Source organism: Leucopleurus acutus, assembly GCF_964270905.1.
Source record: "Leucopleurus acutus genome assembly, chromosome: 3".
Classification (NCBI taxonomy): domain Eukaryota; kingdom Metazoa; phylum Chordata; class Mammalia; order Artiodactyla; family Delphinidae; genus Leucopleurus; species Leucopleurus acutus.
The window spans coordinates 133310384-133326644 of NC_139145.1; the positions used below are offsets into that span (position 1 = coordinate 133310384).

At 37.1% G+C, this 16261-nt stretch overlaps 2 protein-coding genes across 3 annotated transcripts in view; one reads left to right on the top strand and one right to left on the bottom strand.

Moving 5' to 3' along the window:
* Nucleotides 1–249: 249 nt before the first annotated feature.
* Nucleotides 250–16261, bottom strand: part of DDX4 (DEAD-box helicase 4) — a gene marked incomplete at its 5' end in the record, with an annotated part of 66894 nt that continues 50882 nt past the window's right edge. For both annotated transcript variants that reach the window (XM_082837286.1, XM_082837285.1), the window contains 6 exons: nucleotides 250–482; nucleotides 1148–1258; nucleotides 1719–1989; nucleotides 3148–3247; nucleotides 8310–8455; nucleotides 15345–15511. In XM_082837286.1, coding sequence (XP_082693412.1) covers nucleotides 396–482; nucleotides 1148–1258; nucleotides 1719–1989; nucleotides 3148–3247; nucleotides 8310–8455; nucleotides 15345–15511 — 882 coding nt within the window. In that variant the 3' untranslated portion in view covers nucleotides 250–395. The remainder of the gene's footprint in view (nucleotides 483–1147; nucleotides 1259–1718; nucleotides 1990–3147; nucleotides 3248–8309; nucleotides 8456–15344; nucleotides 15512–16261) is intronic.
* On the top strand, nucleotides 12218–13317 carry LOC309959146 (inorganic pyrophosphatase-like; the record flags this gene model as incomplete). The annotated part of the gene is given in 3 exon segments (XM_082835301.1): nucleotides 12218–12498; nucleotides 12502–13143; nucleotides 13147–13317. Coding segments are annotated over 3 exon segments (864 nt in total). The 5' UTR covers nucleotides 12218–12447.

A 16261-nucleotide genomic window follows, 5' to 3' on the forward strand; every position in this document is an offset into this window, starting at 1 on the left:
GCTCCTTTTAAGTAAAAATAGGACCCAATAATTTTTAACCAAAAGTGTATCGTTTGTCCTGTTTGTTATAGGATCAATAAACACTATACTAAGACATGGCATTTAGACATAAAATATGTCTAAAACCCCTGAAGAATACAATAAAAATAAGCAAGACATTTAGAATGCTTTAATCTTTCCAGTTAACACCATTTGTATCAGTAACTGCAACGTTGTAACTTTTAGCATTTCACATAACTAGTCAGCAAGGATGTCTTTTTAAGGGTGGGAGTAAGAACAGAAGACAGGAGAAACAAGAGTGTCAGGTTTCATACTTCTATTAAAAAAATCAAAAATCAAAACTATTTTCATCTCCGCATCAAAACTGTACCACAAACTTGAGGGTTGTTTTAGCTTTAATCCCATGACTCATCATCTACTGGATTAGGAGCTTGTGAAGAAGAAAACCGTGCTGTGTTCAAAGAGCTCTTGCCCTGGTAATTCTTTAAAAAAAAAAAAAAAAAGAAACAAACATTTAATTTTAATGTAGCTTTAAAGTTACACTGCCTAGACTGAGATTCAAGCTTTCCACCATGTCTTCCCCAAATATATAAAAAATTTCATTCCAACTGACTCCAATCCATTTGAAAAACGGTACGTATAAACCTGGAAAGTCTAAATGCACAGAGGATTTCAAGAAAACTTTAAGCCAATAGTTTTGGCAAGTGGAAAAACAAAGCTCTTCACTTCAATGAATAAGCATAAATATTTAATGATTAGTATGCTCATTGTTTCTGTATAAAAATGATGTTGCCTATAAACTGACAACAGAAAAGATATGCAACCACATCTCTATTATTTTCTTACTTAATAATGTGGTCAGAATTCAAAAAATAAAGAATTCCTACAAAAATCTCAGAAGATCCCAAATTAGAATTTAAAATGCCAGCAGAATTGGGAAAGGAAGGTGTCTGAGCATAAATCTCAAACTCACCTTTAAGACCAAAACTATATAATATGTATATAAAACTTTTAGAGAACTATTATTCTTCCAGGTATGAAAATAATGGAATAGGTAAATTACTGAATGTTATAGTTACTTCACAATAGCACAACATTTACAAAGAATAACTAAAAGCCAAGTTCTAAATTTTTCCCTTCAACTTACCTTTCTAGTATCAATTGATACAAACATATTTCCTCTTGTACTACCACTGAAGCCAGTAACATATATACTAAAGGCAATTTCTTCCAACCATGCAGGAACATCCTGTTGAGCCTTTAAAAGAAAAAATTAACTTCATATACAACATGCATAAAGTCTCAAAGATTGGCACAGTTTACTTTTCCTTAAAATACATATATATAAAATGTCCGCTTTCAATGACAAGGTAAGAACACTATCCATTCAGTTTTAAATATTAAAAACTGGGGCTTCCCTTGTGGCGCAGTGGTTGAGAATCTGCCTGCCAATGTAGGGGACAAGGGTTCGAGCCCTGGTCTGGGAAGATCCCGCATGCTGCGGAGCAACTAGGTCCGTGAGCCACAATTACTGAGCCTGCACGTCTGGAGCCTGTGCTCCGCAACAAGAGAGGCCATGATAGTGAGAGGCCCGTGCACCGCGATGAAGAGTGGTCCCCACTTGCCGCAACTAGAGAAAGCCCTCGCACAGAAACACAGACCCAACACAGCCATAAATAAATAAATAAATAAAATTTTTTAAAAAATTAAAAACTTACATCTGACAGTACTTTCACTAGAGGCTGTGCTAAATGGCCATCTGATTCAGGATCAAAAAAGGAAATAGCTCTGCCAGTATTTCCACAACGACCAGTACGCCCAATTCGATGAACATATTCATCAATGGTAGAAGGGAGATCAAAATTGATAACATGCTGAACATTTTCAATATCCAGCCCTCGGGCAGCTACTGAAGTAGCAACAAGAGCTAGGCACTTTCCACAGCGGAAATCTCCAAGGGCTTGTTCTCTCTCTCTCTGTTCTCGATCACTTGAAAGAAGATAAAAGTATGTATTAGGACAGCACTTAAGAAAATTATTTAAAAGAAACACTGAAGTTCGACACATAAATTTCTTTTTAATAACAGTAAAAAACAGCAACATTTAACATTAATGTCTACTTCTTACATACCAAGTATTATACTAATTCCTTTCAAGTCATAATTTAGTTTGATTCTCATAATAATACTTTGAGGTTAGGACAATTAACCCCATTTGCAGATGAGGTAAGGTGACAGCTAATACACAGAGCCAAAATACAAACTCAAATATGACAAACATCAAATCTTACCTATTAATAATCTCTTTCTAGTCTTGACAAAAAATATACTACTTGATCAGAATGCCACCTCAAAAATTGCTGCTTTTTGAGTGTGGGTGGGGGCCGGGGGCCCGAGAGGTTCCGCCGCCACAGCGCTGGGAGCCGCAGTGGTTCCGAGCGGGGCTCAACATGGCGGAGAGAGAGGTGGAGTCCAGCCCCCGAAAGAGGACCAAGGTGGAGGTGGTGCTCTTACCTGAGAAGAAGTGGGGTCGTTGGCATGCCCTGATGTATGAGAAAGATTTTGGCAACTATGAATGTCATTTTCTAGTCTAGCCCCTTTACCAACATTTAAGAACGTGGAAGAGTGTGACAAGTTTTGTCATATCAAGGATGTACCCAAACAACCTGCAGAGGCGAAGCCAATTCCACATAGTTGAGTGCCTTTTAACGTTTGTCTTGAAACTTTTCTTATTTAATTCTTAGTGATTTTTTTTTCAGATGGAGAATAATACAGTACTGTCGATTGAGCAGTTAAAAAAAAATTGCTGCTTTTTAAAGAGCATAATCTCTGAATTCTATATATTCACTGATTAATCAGAAAGATTAGATTCAGCTGAAGAAACACCTAGCTCTAACTATCAAAGAGCCTTTTAAATAGATGTCTTGAGAAGTTACCAATCCTCATAATAAGAAGGCTAAGACACACCTTTAACTCGCCCATCCCCGCCACTTGGTTCTTATAAAAACTTAAAATGAAGATGAAGAATAACAGTTTAGATCTTGAGATCTTAATTCTAGGATTTTATACTAGTTAAATATACTGACATTTCTTAACAAATGACAAACAGAAGTTACCTCCTTACTAGGAAATCATATCAATCTACTCACCCATGAATACTTGTTGTTGATATTTTTTCTTGACAAAGAAAAGTGGCAATAAAATCTGCTTTTTTCTTCGTTTCAACAAAGACCATAGTCCTTTCATCTCCTACAAGACAATGAAACAATGATTAACATTCAAACTACAAAATTAGGAAAAGAAAAGAAAAGGGTAGGGTGAGTAGGAAATTGTCTCATCCACCACTGTATTCCTAGCACCTAGACTGAGGCCTAATAGGTAATAGTAACTCAAATATTTCCTGAATGGATGAATGTCAAAGATGGAGAGACAAGGACTTTTTCCTACTTTAGGACTAAAAAAAAAAACAACAATCAGCTTGCCCTTTGACTTCCTAAGCCAACCAAGAAGTAGAGACTTAGGGAAAGATAAATGATATCTACCTGCCAACTCTTAACAGTTCCACAATTTTGTCTCAGGCCCTTCGTTTCCCTCTCTATAAATAAATGCTTTTGTTCTTTACTTCCCAAGATCACAGAATCTTTTATTCTACCTTGACTACCAGAGGTATTCATAATAATGGCATCCAACCCAGGGCTGACAAACTCTACAATATTCCATGTTCCAACATTATCTCTTAATTCAAACCCCTTAATCCCCAAAGTATCTTATATATACAGAAAATTATCCCAGGGCCTTAACGCATTAAAGAATATTTACTTGTTATTTTATAAGTACTTAATTGGCTGAAATTCAAGCATGAGCCAGAGACATTTCCACACAAGGAACTTTTCTATAAAATGTTAGAGAGGAAAGATATTTATAGCCTTAAAGTAAGAAGGTATTACATTTCATAATCCCACTCCCCCATCTTCCTATGAGCTGGCTTCACTTATTCAACAAATATTTAGTGCCTAGTAGAGGCCAGTAACTATTCTAGGTGTTGAAAACACAGCAATAAAACAAAGCCCCTGCACTCACTGTGGGGAGGCAAATAACAAATATTATGCATTAAGTCTAAAAAGGAAAAAAAATCAGCAGAATAAAGGGCCCAAGTGGACGGATGTACCCTCTCTAATTAGATGACATCTGAGTAGAGATATTACTAAAATAAGTGAACCATTCAGATACCCGAGGAAACAGTATTACAAGCCAGAGGGTAAGAACAAATATAAAGGATCGGATCTAAGGTATGGGTGTTCTTGGTGTGCTCAAAGAAAAAAAAAAAAACAAAACAGAAAAGAGGTCCCCATGTGGTTTTTATGTTCTAGGCAGAGGGAACATCAAGAACAAAGGCAATGAGGCAGAACCATGTCTGCTATGTGTGGGGAATAGTAACGAGCAAAGGGTGCCTGGAATAGGGTGAGCAAGGGAGAGCAGTAGGATTTGAAGACAGAGGGGTAATGGAGGCCATATCATGCAGGGCCTTGAAAACCATTGAAAGATCTTTACTTTGAGAAGGGAAGCCACTGGGTTTGGAGAAGAGAAGTGGAAAGATCTGATCTTTGTTTTAACTGAGCAGCTGATGGGTTCTGATATACTTTTTATTTTTATTTTATTATTATTTTTTTTTTGCGGTACGCGGGCCTCTCACTGTTGTGGCCTCTCCCGTTGCGGAGCACAGGCTCCGGACACGCAGGCTCAGCGGTCATGACTCACTGGCCCAGCCGCTCTGCGGCATGTGGGATCTTCCCAGACCGGGGCATGAACAGACTCTCAACCACTGCTCCACCAGGGAAGCCCGGTTCTGATATACTTTGATGCTAGATAGAAACAAGGGGATTTTGCTAACAGATCAGATGTGCACACTGGAGAAAGAACTCAAGGATGCCTCAGATTTTGTGTCTGAGCAACTGGAAGAATGGAACAAACACTAAGTGAGATAGGAGGACTGTAAGAAAGGAAGGTTTAGGGGTGATATTTAATTATCAATAAATCACAGATATCTATTAGACAACCAGGTAGGAAATCAATAGAGCAACTGATTCTTACAGTAATACATGAGTTATATCCTTGAGACACAGTCATTTTATTTATCAGAGAGTAATGATTTTATGTTTTATCAAAAATTACCTTTCAATCCAACAAGATGCCCAATGCCAAAACTGATAAATTTGATAGTCAGTTACCTAATACTACTGTGCAGCTTAAAGCCTCGATTTCATCTTTTCTTGGTTCCCAGTGTGAATCCCAAATGGTAATAAAAATTTAACTCCCCTGACACTTCTCTAGTTTTTTTCCTCTACTGATTTGGTATTTTTTCCCCTTCAGACAATAAGCTATACCCCTTTGGTGGCAGCAATAATGCAAATTTAGTTTTATAAGCAGACCATCTGGTGATCTTTGTAAATGGATTAATGAATTATAGTTAAGTATTTTGTTGCGTGAAAAATAATAGACAATTCATCTTGTTAGCCTTTTTTGACTATTAGTCCATTGTGAACTAAAATCAATTAAGAATCTAAAAAGAATTCTAGCTTTGGTAGTTAGATTGCCATTTTTTGTATTTCTGTGTTTACTCTTTACCTGTGGCTGAAGTGGTAGAAATGAAGCTATAAGCTCTTTATGTACCTATAATTCAGAAAGGGCTTTACCCACCACTATGTATAAGCATTATATTAATACTCTATGGAGAGTATTAACAAATTATAAAGTCTCTTAAAGGAGCTCAATTCTGATTGGTTTACAGAGATCAATTAGAGAATTTATAGAGATAAATACTCCTAAAATTCCTGGAAAATAAAGAAATTGACTTATAATACTTTAACTATATTAAACTTTAAAAAAAATTCTTCCTATAGGAGCTAAAGCAGAAATATTTTAAGATTCCAAGTTCCCATAATTAAGTGAAATCTTTGGTAAACAAGACTAACTTACTTGGTTTTAAAAATACAAATGTATTTTCTCGAATTTATCAGTGTTAAGTAGAAAACAAACATGTATCTTATTTTACTTGGGTTTTTCTTAATGTATAGAGATTTGCCAGTCAAAATAACTAACATTCTCCATAATGTTTTGTTTAAGTGTATGAAAATGTAAATCTGTGTTCAACTAAACTGACTATTCAACACTATCTACCGTTTTGTATACTGTCATCTGAAAGATAATTTCCAAGATCTTTGGCTTTAGATAACTTAAAATAGTAGACTATATTGAGTTAATTAACTCAATAATCACTGAATATAGAACAGAATTCTCAAACATTAATTACTAAACATAAGTTTATATCCTTTTGCTTGTTATTTTTCATATACTATAGAGAGGCAATATCTTTGAGTCATATTAATGAACCTACTCGGGTTTCCCTTGGTGGCACAGTGGTTGAGAGTCTGCCTGCTGATGCAGGGGACGCAGGTTCGTGCCCCGGTCCGGGAAGATCCCACATGCCATGGAGCGGCTAGGCCCATGAGCCGTGGCCGCTGAGCCTGCGCGTCCAGAGCCTGTGCTCCGCAACGGGAGAGGCCGCAACAGTGAGAGGCCCGCATACCGCAAAAAAAAAAAAAAAAAAAAAAAAAAAAAAAAAAAATGAACCTACTCAATTTTGCTACTTTAAGTGTAAAAGAATATGTGTGGTGTAGAAAGATATATGTGTGGTATAGAAAGTTCATGAGCTCTGGTAGTCAGCTACAATGTTTGTGTATGACATCTCTCAACTGTCCATCCCTGCCTCTAGTTTACTCTCTGAAATAGAAGTTACTACAGTTAAAATAATTAACATAAGTGGTTGAGACTACACTTGGCGTAACAGTGACCAAGAAATATAAACCATTTGTGTGTTTGTTTTTCAAGAAAAGAGCAAAGATGATCACTGATGAGCACACCCTTCAGGGTTGTCTGTGTCTTTTACTGTCTTTATTTTTTTATACCTCTATTGCAACTGAGAGCAATGCAAATGATTCTTATCAATAAAAATACAAATGAAAATTTTCCCTCAAATGTAATTGATTATTGCTTTGTGGATACTGACCACTTTTGCATCTATTTGTAAATCCATCTTAGCTTTCCTGATATCCTATACATAAATGTGTTCTCTGGGGACTTCCCTGGTGGTCCAGTGGTAAAGAATCCGCCTTCCAATGCAGGGGACACAGGTTCGATCCCTGGTCGGGGAACTAAGAGCCCATATGCCGTGGGGCAACTAAGCCTGCGCACCACAACTACCGAGCCCATGCGCCTCAATGAGAGAGCCCACATGCCGCAAACTACAGAGCCCATGTGCTCTGGAGCTCGCACGCCACAACTAGAGAAGAAAAGACCCGCACGCTAAAGAGAAGCTCACGTGCCACAATGAAAGATCCTGCATGCCTCAACTAAGACCCAACACAGCCAAAAAACTAAAAATAAATAAACATAAATGTGTTCTTTCAATTCTCCTTAGAATTGGCTGTAACATCTTACTAGCTCCCTTTGTAATTAATGAGCTCAACAAAATCTTTGACACCTGTTCATTTAAAATTATGAAAAAGGCAGATGGTACACTACTATGAAATAATGAAACCTACACATTTTAAAGGCAGAAGAGGAAAGCTAGCAGATTTAAGTTAACAATTAGAAAAAGAGATAAATTATATGAACAAAAATATGTAAAATACTAGGATATATGGCATGACATTTCCATGCAAAGTAAAAAAAAAAAAGGCCATATTAGAAAATTTTATTTCAAGGCACAAACTAAAGCTATCTCAATCAAAGAAATACAACTTTCTATTGAAAAAAAATTTTTTGAGGGTAAAGAGATAGATTTCTCATCAACATTGTGAAGGAACAGAACTAGATCTTTAAAGTCCCTTCTATCTCCAAAATTCTTTGAACTATGAATACAGGAAGCCTTAGAGAGCAGAAACTGGGAAGTAGAAATACAACAAAGATTTCACTTTTAGTGGAGTAAACAGAGCTTGATGTAGATATGTTACTCTTCCTTTCTATTTTCTAAAACAAGAAAATATGTATTTCTGCTGGAATAGTTTTTTGTCAAACACTGTTCAAACAAAGTCTCAAATTCTTCCTATTTTTAACATTTATGGAGGAGAAAGGATTATACTGCTATATCATTTACCCAAAATAACGAATCATAAGAAAAAGAGCTTTAGAGAAAGAGGAAACAGTGAAAACTTATTTAACTTATGCCAAATAATGTTTAAAGTCATTTCCAGAAGTCATTATTGTAAAAATCAAAATCATAACAAAAGATAATTATATCAATGTAAGGTACCTATGTTTCGTAGAATTTCGACAAGTTTTTCTCTTTTTGAGTACTGGCCAACTTGGAGAATGGTCTGCTGAACATCTCTACATGCTCCACCCACTTGTCCAACAGCAACAAACAAATAATTCGACTTTAAAAACTCCCCAGCCAACCTTGAAAGACAAGAGACAAGAAAGAAAGACAAGAGAGTATTCCTTAACTTATCCTCTTCCATTAATACTCATAATATTCACTGAATTCCTGCAAGTGTTACCTCAATATTAATAAGCCAGATTATAAAAGCTATAATAAGAGAAGGTGGATACTTACATCATCCAAGTACATTCAAATATCAGTACTTTGTACATTCAAATACCAGTACCAAGTACATTCAAATATCAGTACATCCAATGTACATCCAAGTACATTCAAATATCAGTATTAAATGTTAAGATTTTGCAAAATACTTAACAACTACTAGTGAAAAAGTCTGTGTCAAATTACGGATAAGTAATTTCAAGTGGATGTGCTCACCATACAAAACTATATAAAACGTGTATATAACAATAAAAAAAGTATGCTAAGTATCAGACTACAAGCAGGAATTTTTTTATTAAAAATTAAAATGTAACCCTACAACAGAAATTCTGTTTTTCATTCATTGCTTTCATGTATGTTATTTCTAGGAGTTGTTTCCTGAAAATATTAGTTGTCAAATTAGTATACTTCAAATGAAGTATTAGAAGTAAACCAGATCTTAAGTCAGTGCTTTTTGTAACATGACAAACATAGAAAATGATAATATTCGTACAGCATAATTGGGCAAAAAAATGTGATGATGTGAAGAGACTAGGGGCCAGGGCCACACCAAGTTGTGGAGGCTCACCCCAAAGGTTGGGGGTATCAGCATCTTCACACACACACAACTCACTGACAGCACACAATTAAGAAGCCCTGCTCTAGATCACCCAGGAACATGGAGTAGGGAGAAGGGGAATTGCCAATTACAGAGCAAGTTTGGAAGGAAAAAAAGGGAAGGTCATGTAGCAGTCATGTATATACTCTCCTATGTAGCAGTGCCAAAAGCAGTCCCTTTCTAGCCACCTCCTAGCATATCAAGAAAATAGTTCAAACTCAGTAAATCCATAATCTTAATAAATCACTGCTGCTTCTCTCTCTTCATCTGCTCTCTTACCATAAAAGAAAAACACTGTTGATATGCTACCTCTAGAGACAAGAACCCTCTCAAACCTTGAGATCATCTGCAAGACTTAATTGTCAATCATCCTTTACACTCATGAAAACATATTCTGAGTGCCTCGTGTCAGGCATATGTGGTACAAGGCACTGGGTGTATAAAGATGAATGTGATGGTCTCTGCCTCTGAGGTGCTCATATCAGGTAGTATAAATATAATTATATTAAAAAAATAATTACTATAATCTAAAATATTTATATAGGTTAATATTTACATATTTTAATTATTTAATGATTTACTATAATAATCCAGTGTTACAGTAGTTAATATCTATTGAACCTAACTATATTCCAAGAAACATGAAAAGTGTTTTAAATAGTTTCTTTCACAAGATACAGGATTCTTTCACAAGACTGGCAGGAAATGGATGAAATGATGTCTGTTAAAGAGCCTTCAAGTTTGAAGCTTCATCTAAGGAAGCAGCAAGCAAGAATGTGAAAAAATGATGACTAGGGAAAGGCACTCAATGCATAAGAAGACACAAGGATAAATAATGAGGAGGAACAGAATTTGGCTTGTGTGGCTGATAGGAAATAGTCTAAATAAGCCAGAAATACATCGGTCCAGGTAAAAAAGTGGCAAATGAGGCAGAAATTGTCTTGTGTAAAAGAATTTGAAAGTTGGTTAGTCTGTGGAGATGGAAAGACATGGGAGGGTTTATCTTAAATAAATAGCTATAAAGATCACACTTTGTTTTGGAATTTTTACCAGCATAAAAATGAAACTACAGGCAGGGAGACAGGTTAGAAAGAAAGCTACCACCAATGAGCAGAGGGAAACTGAAAAGGACCTAAAATAAGGTGGGAAATAAAGAAACTAACGAATTTGAAATATTTTAGAGATAACTGCCAAGTTGAACACTTTTGAAGGGCAGAATTAAAGGAGTATGAGGGAGGAATCAACATGATTCAAAGGACTCTGGCTGCCAAAGACCACAATGCCAATAAGGAAAACTGGAAAGGAAAGAGGGAGCTGAAGAATAGGTTCAATTTTGGACTTGATGAACATGAGTTACCGGTTAATTCATCTAAGAGGAAAAACAATCCTAAAGAGTTAAATCTAAAAGTCTGGAGCTGAGGAGAGAGATTAAGCATACAAGTAATAATTGGGTTGTTTGTTTTTGATATTAAGTTGTAGAAGATCTTTACATAATCCCTTATGGAACATATCATCTGCAATTATCTTCTCCCAACCAGTACATTGTCTTTTTGTGTTTCTTCATGGTTTCCTTCACAGTACAAGACAAACAACCCAATTTTTAAAACTGGGCAGAGGACCTGAATAGACAGTTTTCCAAAGAAGACATACAGATGGCCACCTGGCACATGAAAAGATGCTCAGTATCACTAATCATCAGGGAAATGCAAATCAAAACCACAATGAGATACCACCTCACACCTGTCAGAATGGCTATTATCAAAAAGACAAGAAATAACAAGGGTTGACAAGATGTGGAGAAAAGGGAACCCTTGTGTACTGCTGGTGGGAATGTAAATTGGTACAGCCACTATAGAAAACAGTATGGAAGTTTTTCAAAAAATTAAAAATAGAACGATCGTATGGAGCAATTCCACTCCTGGGTATATATCCAAAGAAAATAAAAACACTAATTTGAAAAGATAGGTGCACCCCAATGTTCACAGCAGCATCATTTACAATAGCCAAGATATGAAAACCTAGGTTTCCATCAACAGATGAATGGATAAAGATGATGTGGGGTATACGTATATGCAATGGAATATTACTAAGCCATAAAAAAGAATGAAATTTTGCCATTTGCAACAACATGGATGGACCTGGAGAATATTATGCTTAGTGGAATAAGTCAGAGAATGACAAACACTGTATGTTTTCACTTATACGTGGAATCTAAAAATAAAAGGAACAAATATAACAAAACAGGAACAGACTCACAGATACTGAGAACAAACCAGTGGTCACCAGAAGGGAGGGGGCTGAGAGAGGAGTAAAGGAGGCGAAGAGGATTAAGAGTTACAAACTACTAAGTATAAAATAAATAAGTTACAAAAATGTAATGTACAGTACAGGGAATATACTTCATATTTTAAAATAACTTTGTATGGAATATATTCTACAAAAATACTGAATTACTACACTGAGCACTTAAAACTAATATAATATTGTAAACCAACTATACTTCCATCAAAAAAATACAGGTAATAAGTTTGGGAGAGTAAACAGGTACAAGTGCAAGCCAAGGAAATGGATGCTTCAATGGTTCAGTGAATATGTGGAATGAAAAAAGTGGACTTTAGACAGAATAATAGGCAACTTGTAACATTTAAATGCAAACAGTAAAGCAACTGAGAAGTCATCAAGAACTCAAGAATATAAACAACTCAAGGTCAGGAACTCTATCCTATTTATCATATAGCCCCAGGGCTTATAATCAAATATGGCTCATAAAAAGTCCTCAACAAATATTACTGACTGACGGTAGTATACATTAGTCATTTGGGCTGGCCAATATCTGGCCAAACACTTTCCTATTTCAGGGTAAATTAAAAAAATAGATGGGACTTCCCTGGTGGCGCAGTGGTTAAGAATCTGCCTGCCAATGCAGGGCATACAGGTTCAACCCCTGGTCCGGGAAGATTCCACATGCTGTGGAGCAACTAAGTCGGTGCGCCACAACTACAGAGCCTGTGCTCTAGAGCCTGCATGCTTCAACTACTGAGCCCGCGCACCTAGAGCCCATGCTCCACAACAAGAGAGGCCACCACAATGAGAAGCCCGCACACCACAACAAAGAGTAGCCCCGCTCGCCACAACTAGAGAAAACCCCACGTGCAGCAACGAAGACCCAACACAGCCAAAAAAAAAAAAATTAAAATAAAAAAAAAAAATAGAGTGGCTTTGTAGCAGCAGCGGCTGGTCTCCAGCATCATGAGTGGCTTCAGCAGCGAGGAGCACGCCACACCCTTCACCCTCGAGTACTGAGTCTTCCTCAAAAATGAAAAAGGACAATATATATCTCCATTTCATGATATTCCAATTTATGCAGATAAGGATGTGTTCCACATGGTGGTTGAAGTACCACGCTGGTCGAATGCAAAAATGGAGATTGCTACAAAGGATCCTTTAAACCCAATTAAACAAGATGTGAAAAAAGGAAAACTCCGTTATGTTACAAATTTGTTCCCTTATAAAGGATATATCTGGAACTATGGTGCCATCCCTCAGACTTGGGAAGACCCAGGACACAATTGTGAACACACCAGCTGCTGTGGTGACAATGATCCAATTGATGTGTGTGAAATTGGAAGCAAGGTATGTGCAAGAGGGGAAATAATCAGGGTGAAAGTTCTGGGCATACTGGCTATGATCGATGAAGGGGAAACTGACTGCAAAGTCATTGCCATTAATGTGGATGATCCTGATGCAGCCAATTATAATGATATTAATGATGTCAAGCGGCTGAAACCTGGCTACCTGGAAGCTACTGTGGACTGGTTTAGAAGGTACAAGGTTCCTGATGGAAAACCTGAGAACCAGTTTGCTTTCAACGCAGAATTTAAAGATAAGGACTTTGCAATTGATATTATTAAAAGCACTCATGACTACTGGAGAGCACTAGTGACTTAGAAAACTGATGGAAAAGGAATCAGTTGCATGAATACCACAGTGTTTGAGAGCCCCTTCCAGTGTGATACTGATGCTGCCAAAGCCATTGTGGATGCTTTACCACCACCATGTGAATCTGCCTGCACAATACCAACAGATGGGGATAAGTGGTTCCATCACCAGAAAAACTAAGGAAATTTCTCTGGAATACAAGTTGATATTGCTGCATCCTATTCGTCTGAAAGCATTAGATGCAAAAGTAGTAACTTTTCCAAGCTTTAAATTTATAGAACTAATCAATCAAATTCTGCTGTGACCAATGCAATATATCCATACTGTTATCCATCTAAAAGCATCTTTCATATCAACTAAGATAACTTTTAGTTCCTGCTTAAATATCAAGACAGTTGTAGTTTGGAAGTCATCTGTGAATAAATGTCCAAGATAAGTACGTACTGGATGTATATGTTTGCCACGTGTTAGGAAATAAATAAATAAAAATAAATTTTAAAAAATTTTATTTATTTATTGTTGGCTGTGTTGGGTCTTCATTGCTGTGTGCGGGCTTTCCCTAGTTGCGGCGAGCAGGGGCTACTCTTTGTTGCGGTGCGCAGGCTTCTCATTGCAGTTGCTTCTCTTGTTGCGGAGCACAGGCTCTAGGTGCTCGGGCTTCAGTAGTTGTGGCACGTGGGCTCAGTAGTTGTGGCTCACGGGCTCTAGAGCACAGGCTCAGTAGTTGTGACGCACGGGCTTAGTTGCCCCGCGACATGTGGGACCTTCTCGGACCAGGGCTCGAACCCGTGTCCCCTGCATTGGCAGGTGGATTCTTAACCACTGTGCCACCAGGGAAGTCCCGGAAATAAAATTATTTTGTTGAAAAAAAAATAGATAGGCAGCAGGAATATTACCTGCTAATTAGGTAGGTATTTACCCACCTAGTATTAATTACCTATGATGATGATGGGAATGTAGATACCCCATTTCAAATTTAAGACACCATTTAAATATAAGAAACTATTCTTTTATGTACCACTAAGAAAGAAAAAAATCCTGGCAACTGGCCAAATGCTTTATTACGATTTAGACTTTTTCCTCAGTAAAGAGCTCTTTTTAACTTTATACAAAGACTTTTAAAATCATCTAATAAGTAATACAAATTGATAGTGTTTGACCCCACATAACATTCTATCAGACCAGGGGATCCACTTTCAGCAAAGGTGGTATTGCAGCAGGTGCACAACCATGGGGTCCATATCATATCACAACACCCAGAAGTTGCCAGCCTGACAAACTGGAACTGTCCACTGAAAGAACAGCTAAAGGGACAGCTTGGAAGTGATTCTTTATGAGGATGGAATATCATTCAGTAGGAATCAAAGATCTTCATGTGGTACATGGGTCTGTGAACCAAGAGATACAAGCAAGGGTGGTCCACATACCATCCATCACTTCCAGTGACCCACATGGGAAATCTGTGCTTCCTACCCCCACTACAAGTATAGGTTCTGCAGTTTTGGAGGTCTTGGTTCCCAAAGAGAGAATGGTTCCACCAGAGAAAACAGGAAGAGTCTTACTGAACTGTAAGCTAGAGCTGCTGCATGGGCATTTCAGGTTCCCTGTGGCCAAGGGATCAGCAGGCAGGAGGTAGAGTCACCACTCTAGCAGGAATGTGTCATCCTAATCTCAGAACTCACGGACCACAGAGTACGTGGTATGATACTCAAATATCTGTGGAAATTGGTATATAAAATTTCCAACACAAGCACAATTCCCCCAAGCTCTATTATTTGGTTTGAGGAGAAGGCACAACAATAAAAATAATTTCATTTAGTAAGCACTTATTAAATCCTAGCTAGGTGTTGCACTCATGTGCTCGCTCGCTCGCTCGCTCTCCCTCTCCCTCCCTCTCTCCCTCCCTCCCTCCCTCCCTCCCTCTCTCTCTCTCTCTCTCTCTCTCTCTCACACACACACACACACACACACACACACACACACGCACACTTTAATAAAATGTGATGCTAATGTAAAGCCAGGAATTAAGGTAAGAAACAATGAAAAATAGGGTAAACTTCCTGGAAATACTTCTAAACTACCTACGTTACAATCTTAAATTTAGGATTAAATGAAGTAAATCTCCCAAAAATAAGATATTCATAGTATTTCTCCTGCTATAAAAGCATCAAGTACATAGCAACTACTTTTAAGAAGAAAAAATTTACCTTTGAATTTCTTCTGGAAAAGTTGCGCTAAACATAAGGGTCTGACGCTGTTCCTTTGATGGCATTCCTGGGCAGGAAATTAACTTCTTCATTTCTGGTCCAAAACCCATATCCAGCATGCGATCAGCTTCATCCAAAACTATATATTTGACTTGTCTGAGACCAATCTTTAAGGATATTTTCAAGGGTGAGGGCAGAGAATGCATACTAGTTAATGTATTAAACTAAAATATTCTCTACAACTCCAACTATTAATATATTCTTAAGGATGAAGATTAGAAATAAATGCATACAACAAAGAGAACTGTTATGTTTAGGTAATACTACCAGTGTTTATTTCAGTTCTCAATTTTGCCTTATGTTATAAAACATTTTATAAGAAAGAAACCAAAACATCTAGATCAGTACTACACAATACACCTTTCTGTAATTACTTAAAAATTCTGTATCTTCACTGTTAGCCAGTAGCCACATGCAGCTAATAAGCACTTGAAATGTAGCTAGTGTGCCTGAAGAAATGAATTTTTAATTTTATATCACTTTGACATTTAAATAGCCACATGTAGCTAGTGACTACTGTACTGGACAGCACAGATCTAGACTATATTATCTGATAAAGTCAGACTCTTTAATGTAAAAAATAAAATTGCTTAACAGCATGACATATTCAAATGTCTTGTAACTGCTAAACTTATTTCTAACTCCTTTAAACCCTTAATAAATCCCCCATTCTCTAATCACTCAGGAACAACTGGGAAACTTTTCTAACCTATCATGGATACTTAGTGCTAAAAACAGACACACATTTGCAAAAAGAAAACAAGTTATTTTGGTACCCCAGGGAAGATGTTTAATCAAGGTGGATTTCTCTGGATACTCTTAGTAAGTATCCTAAGAAAAGTCCCTTTATGCAGAAA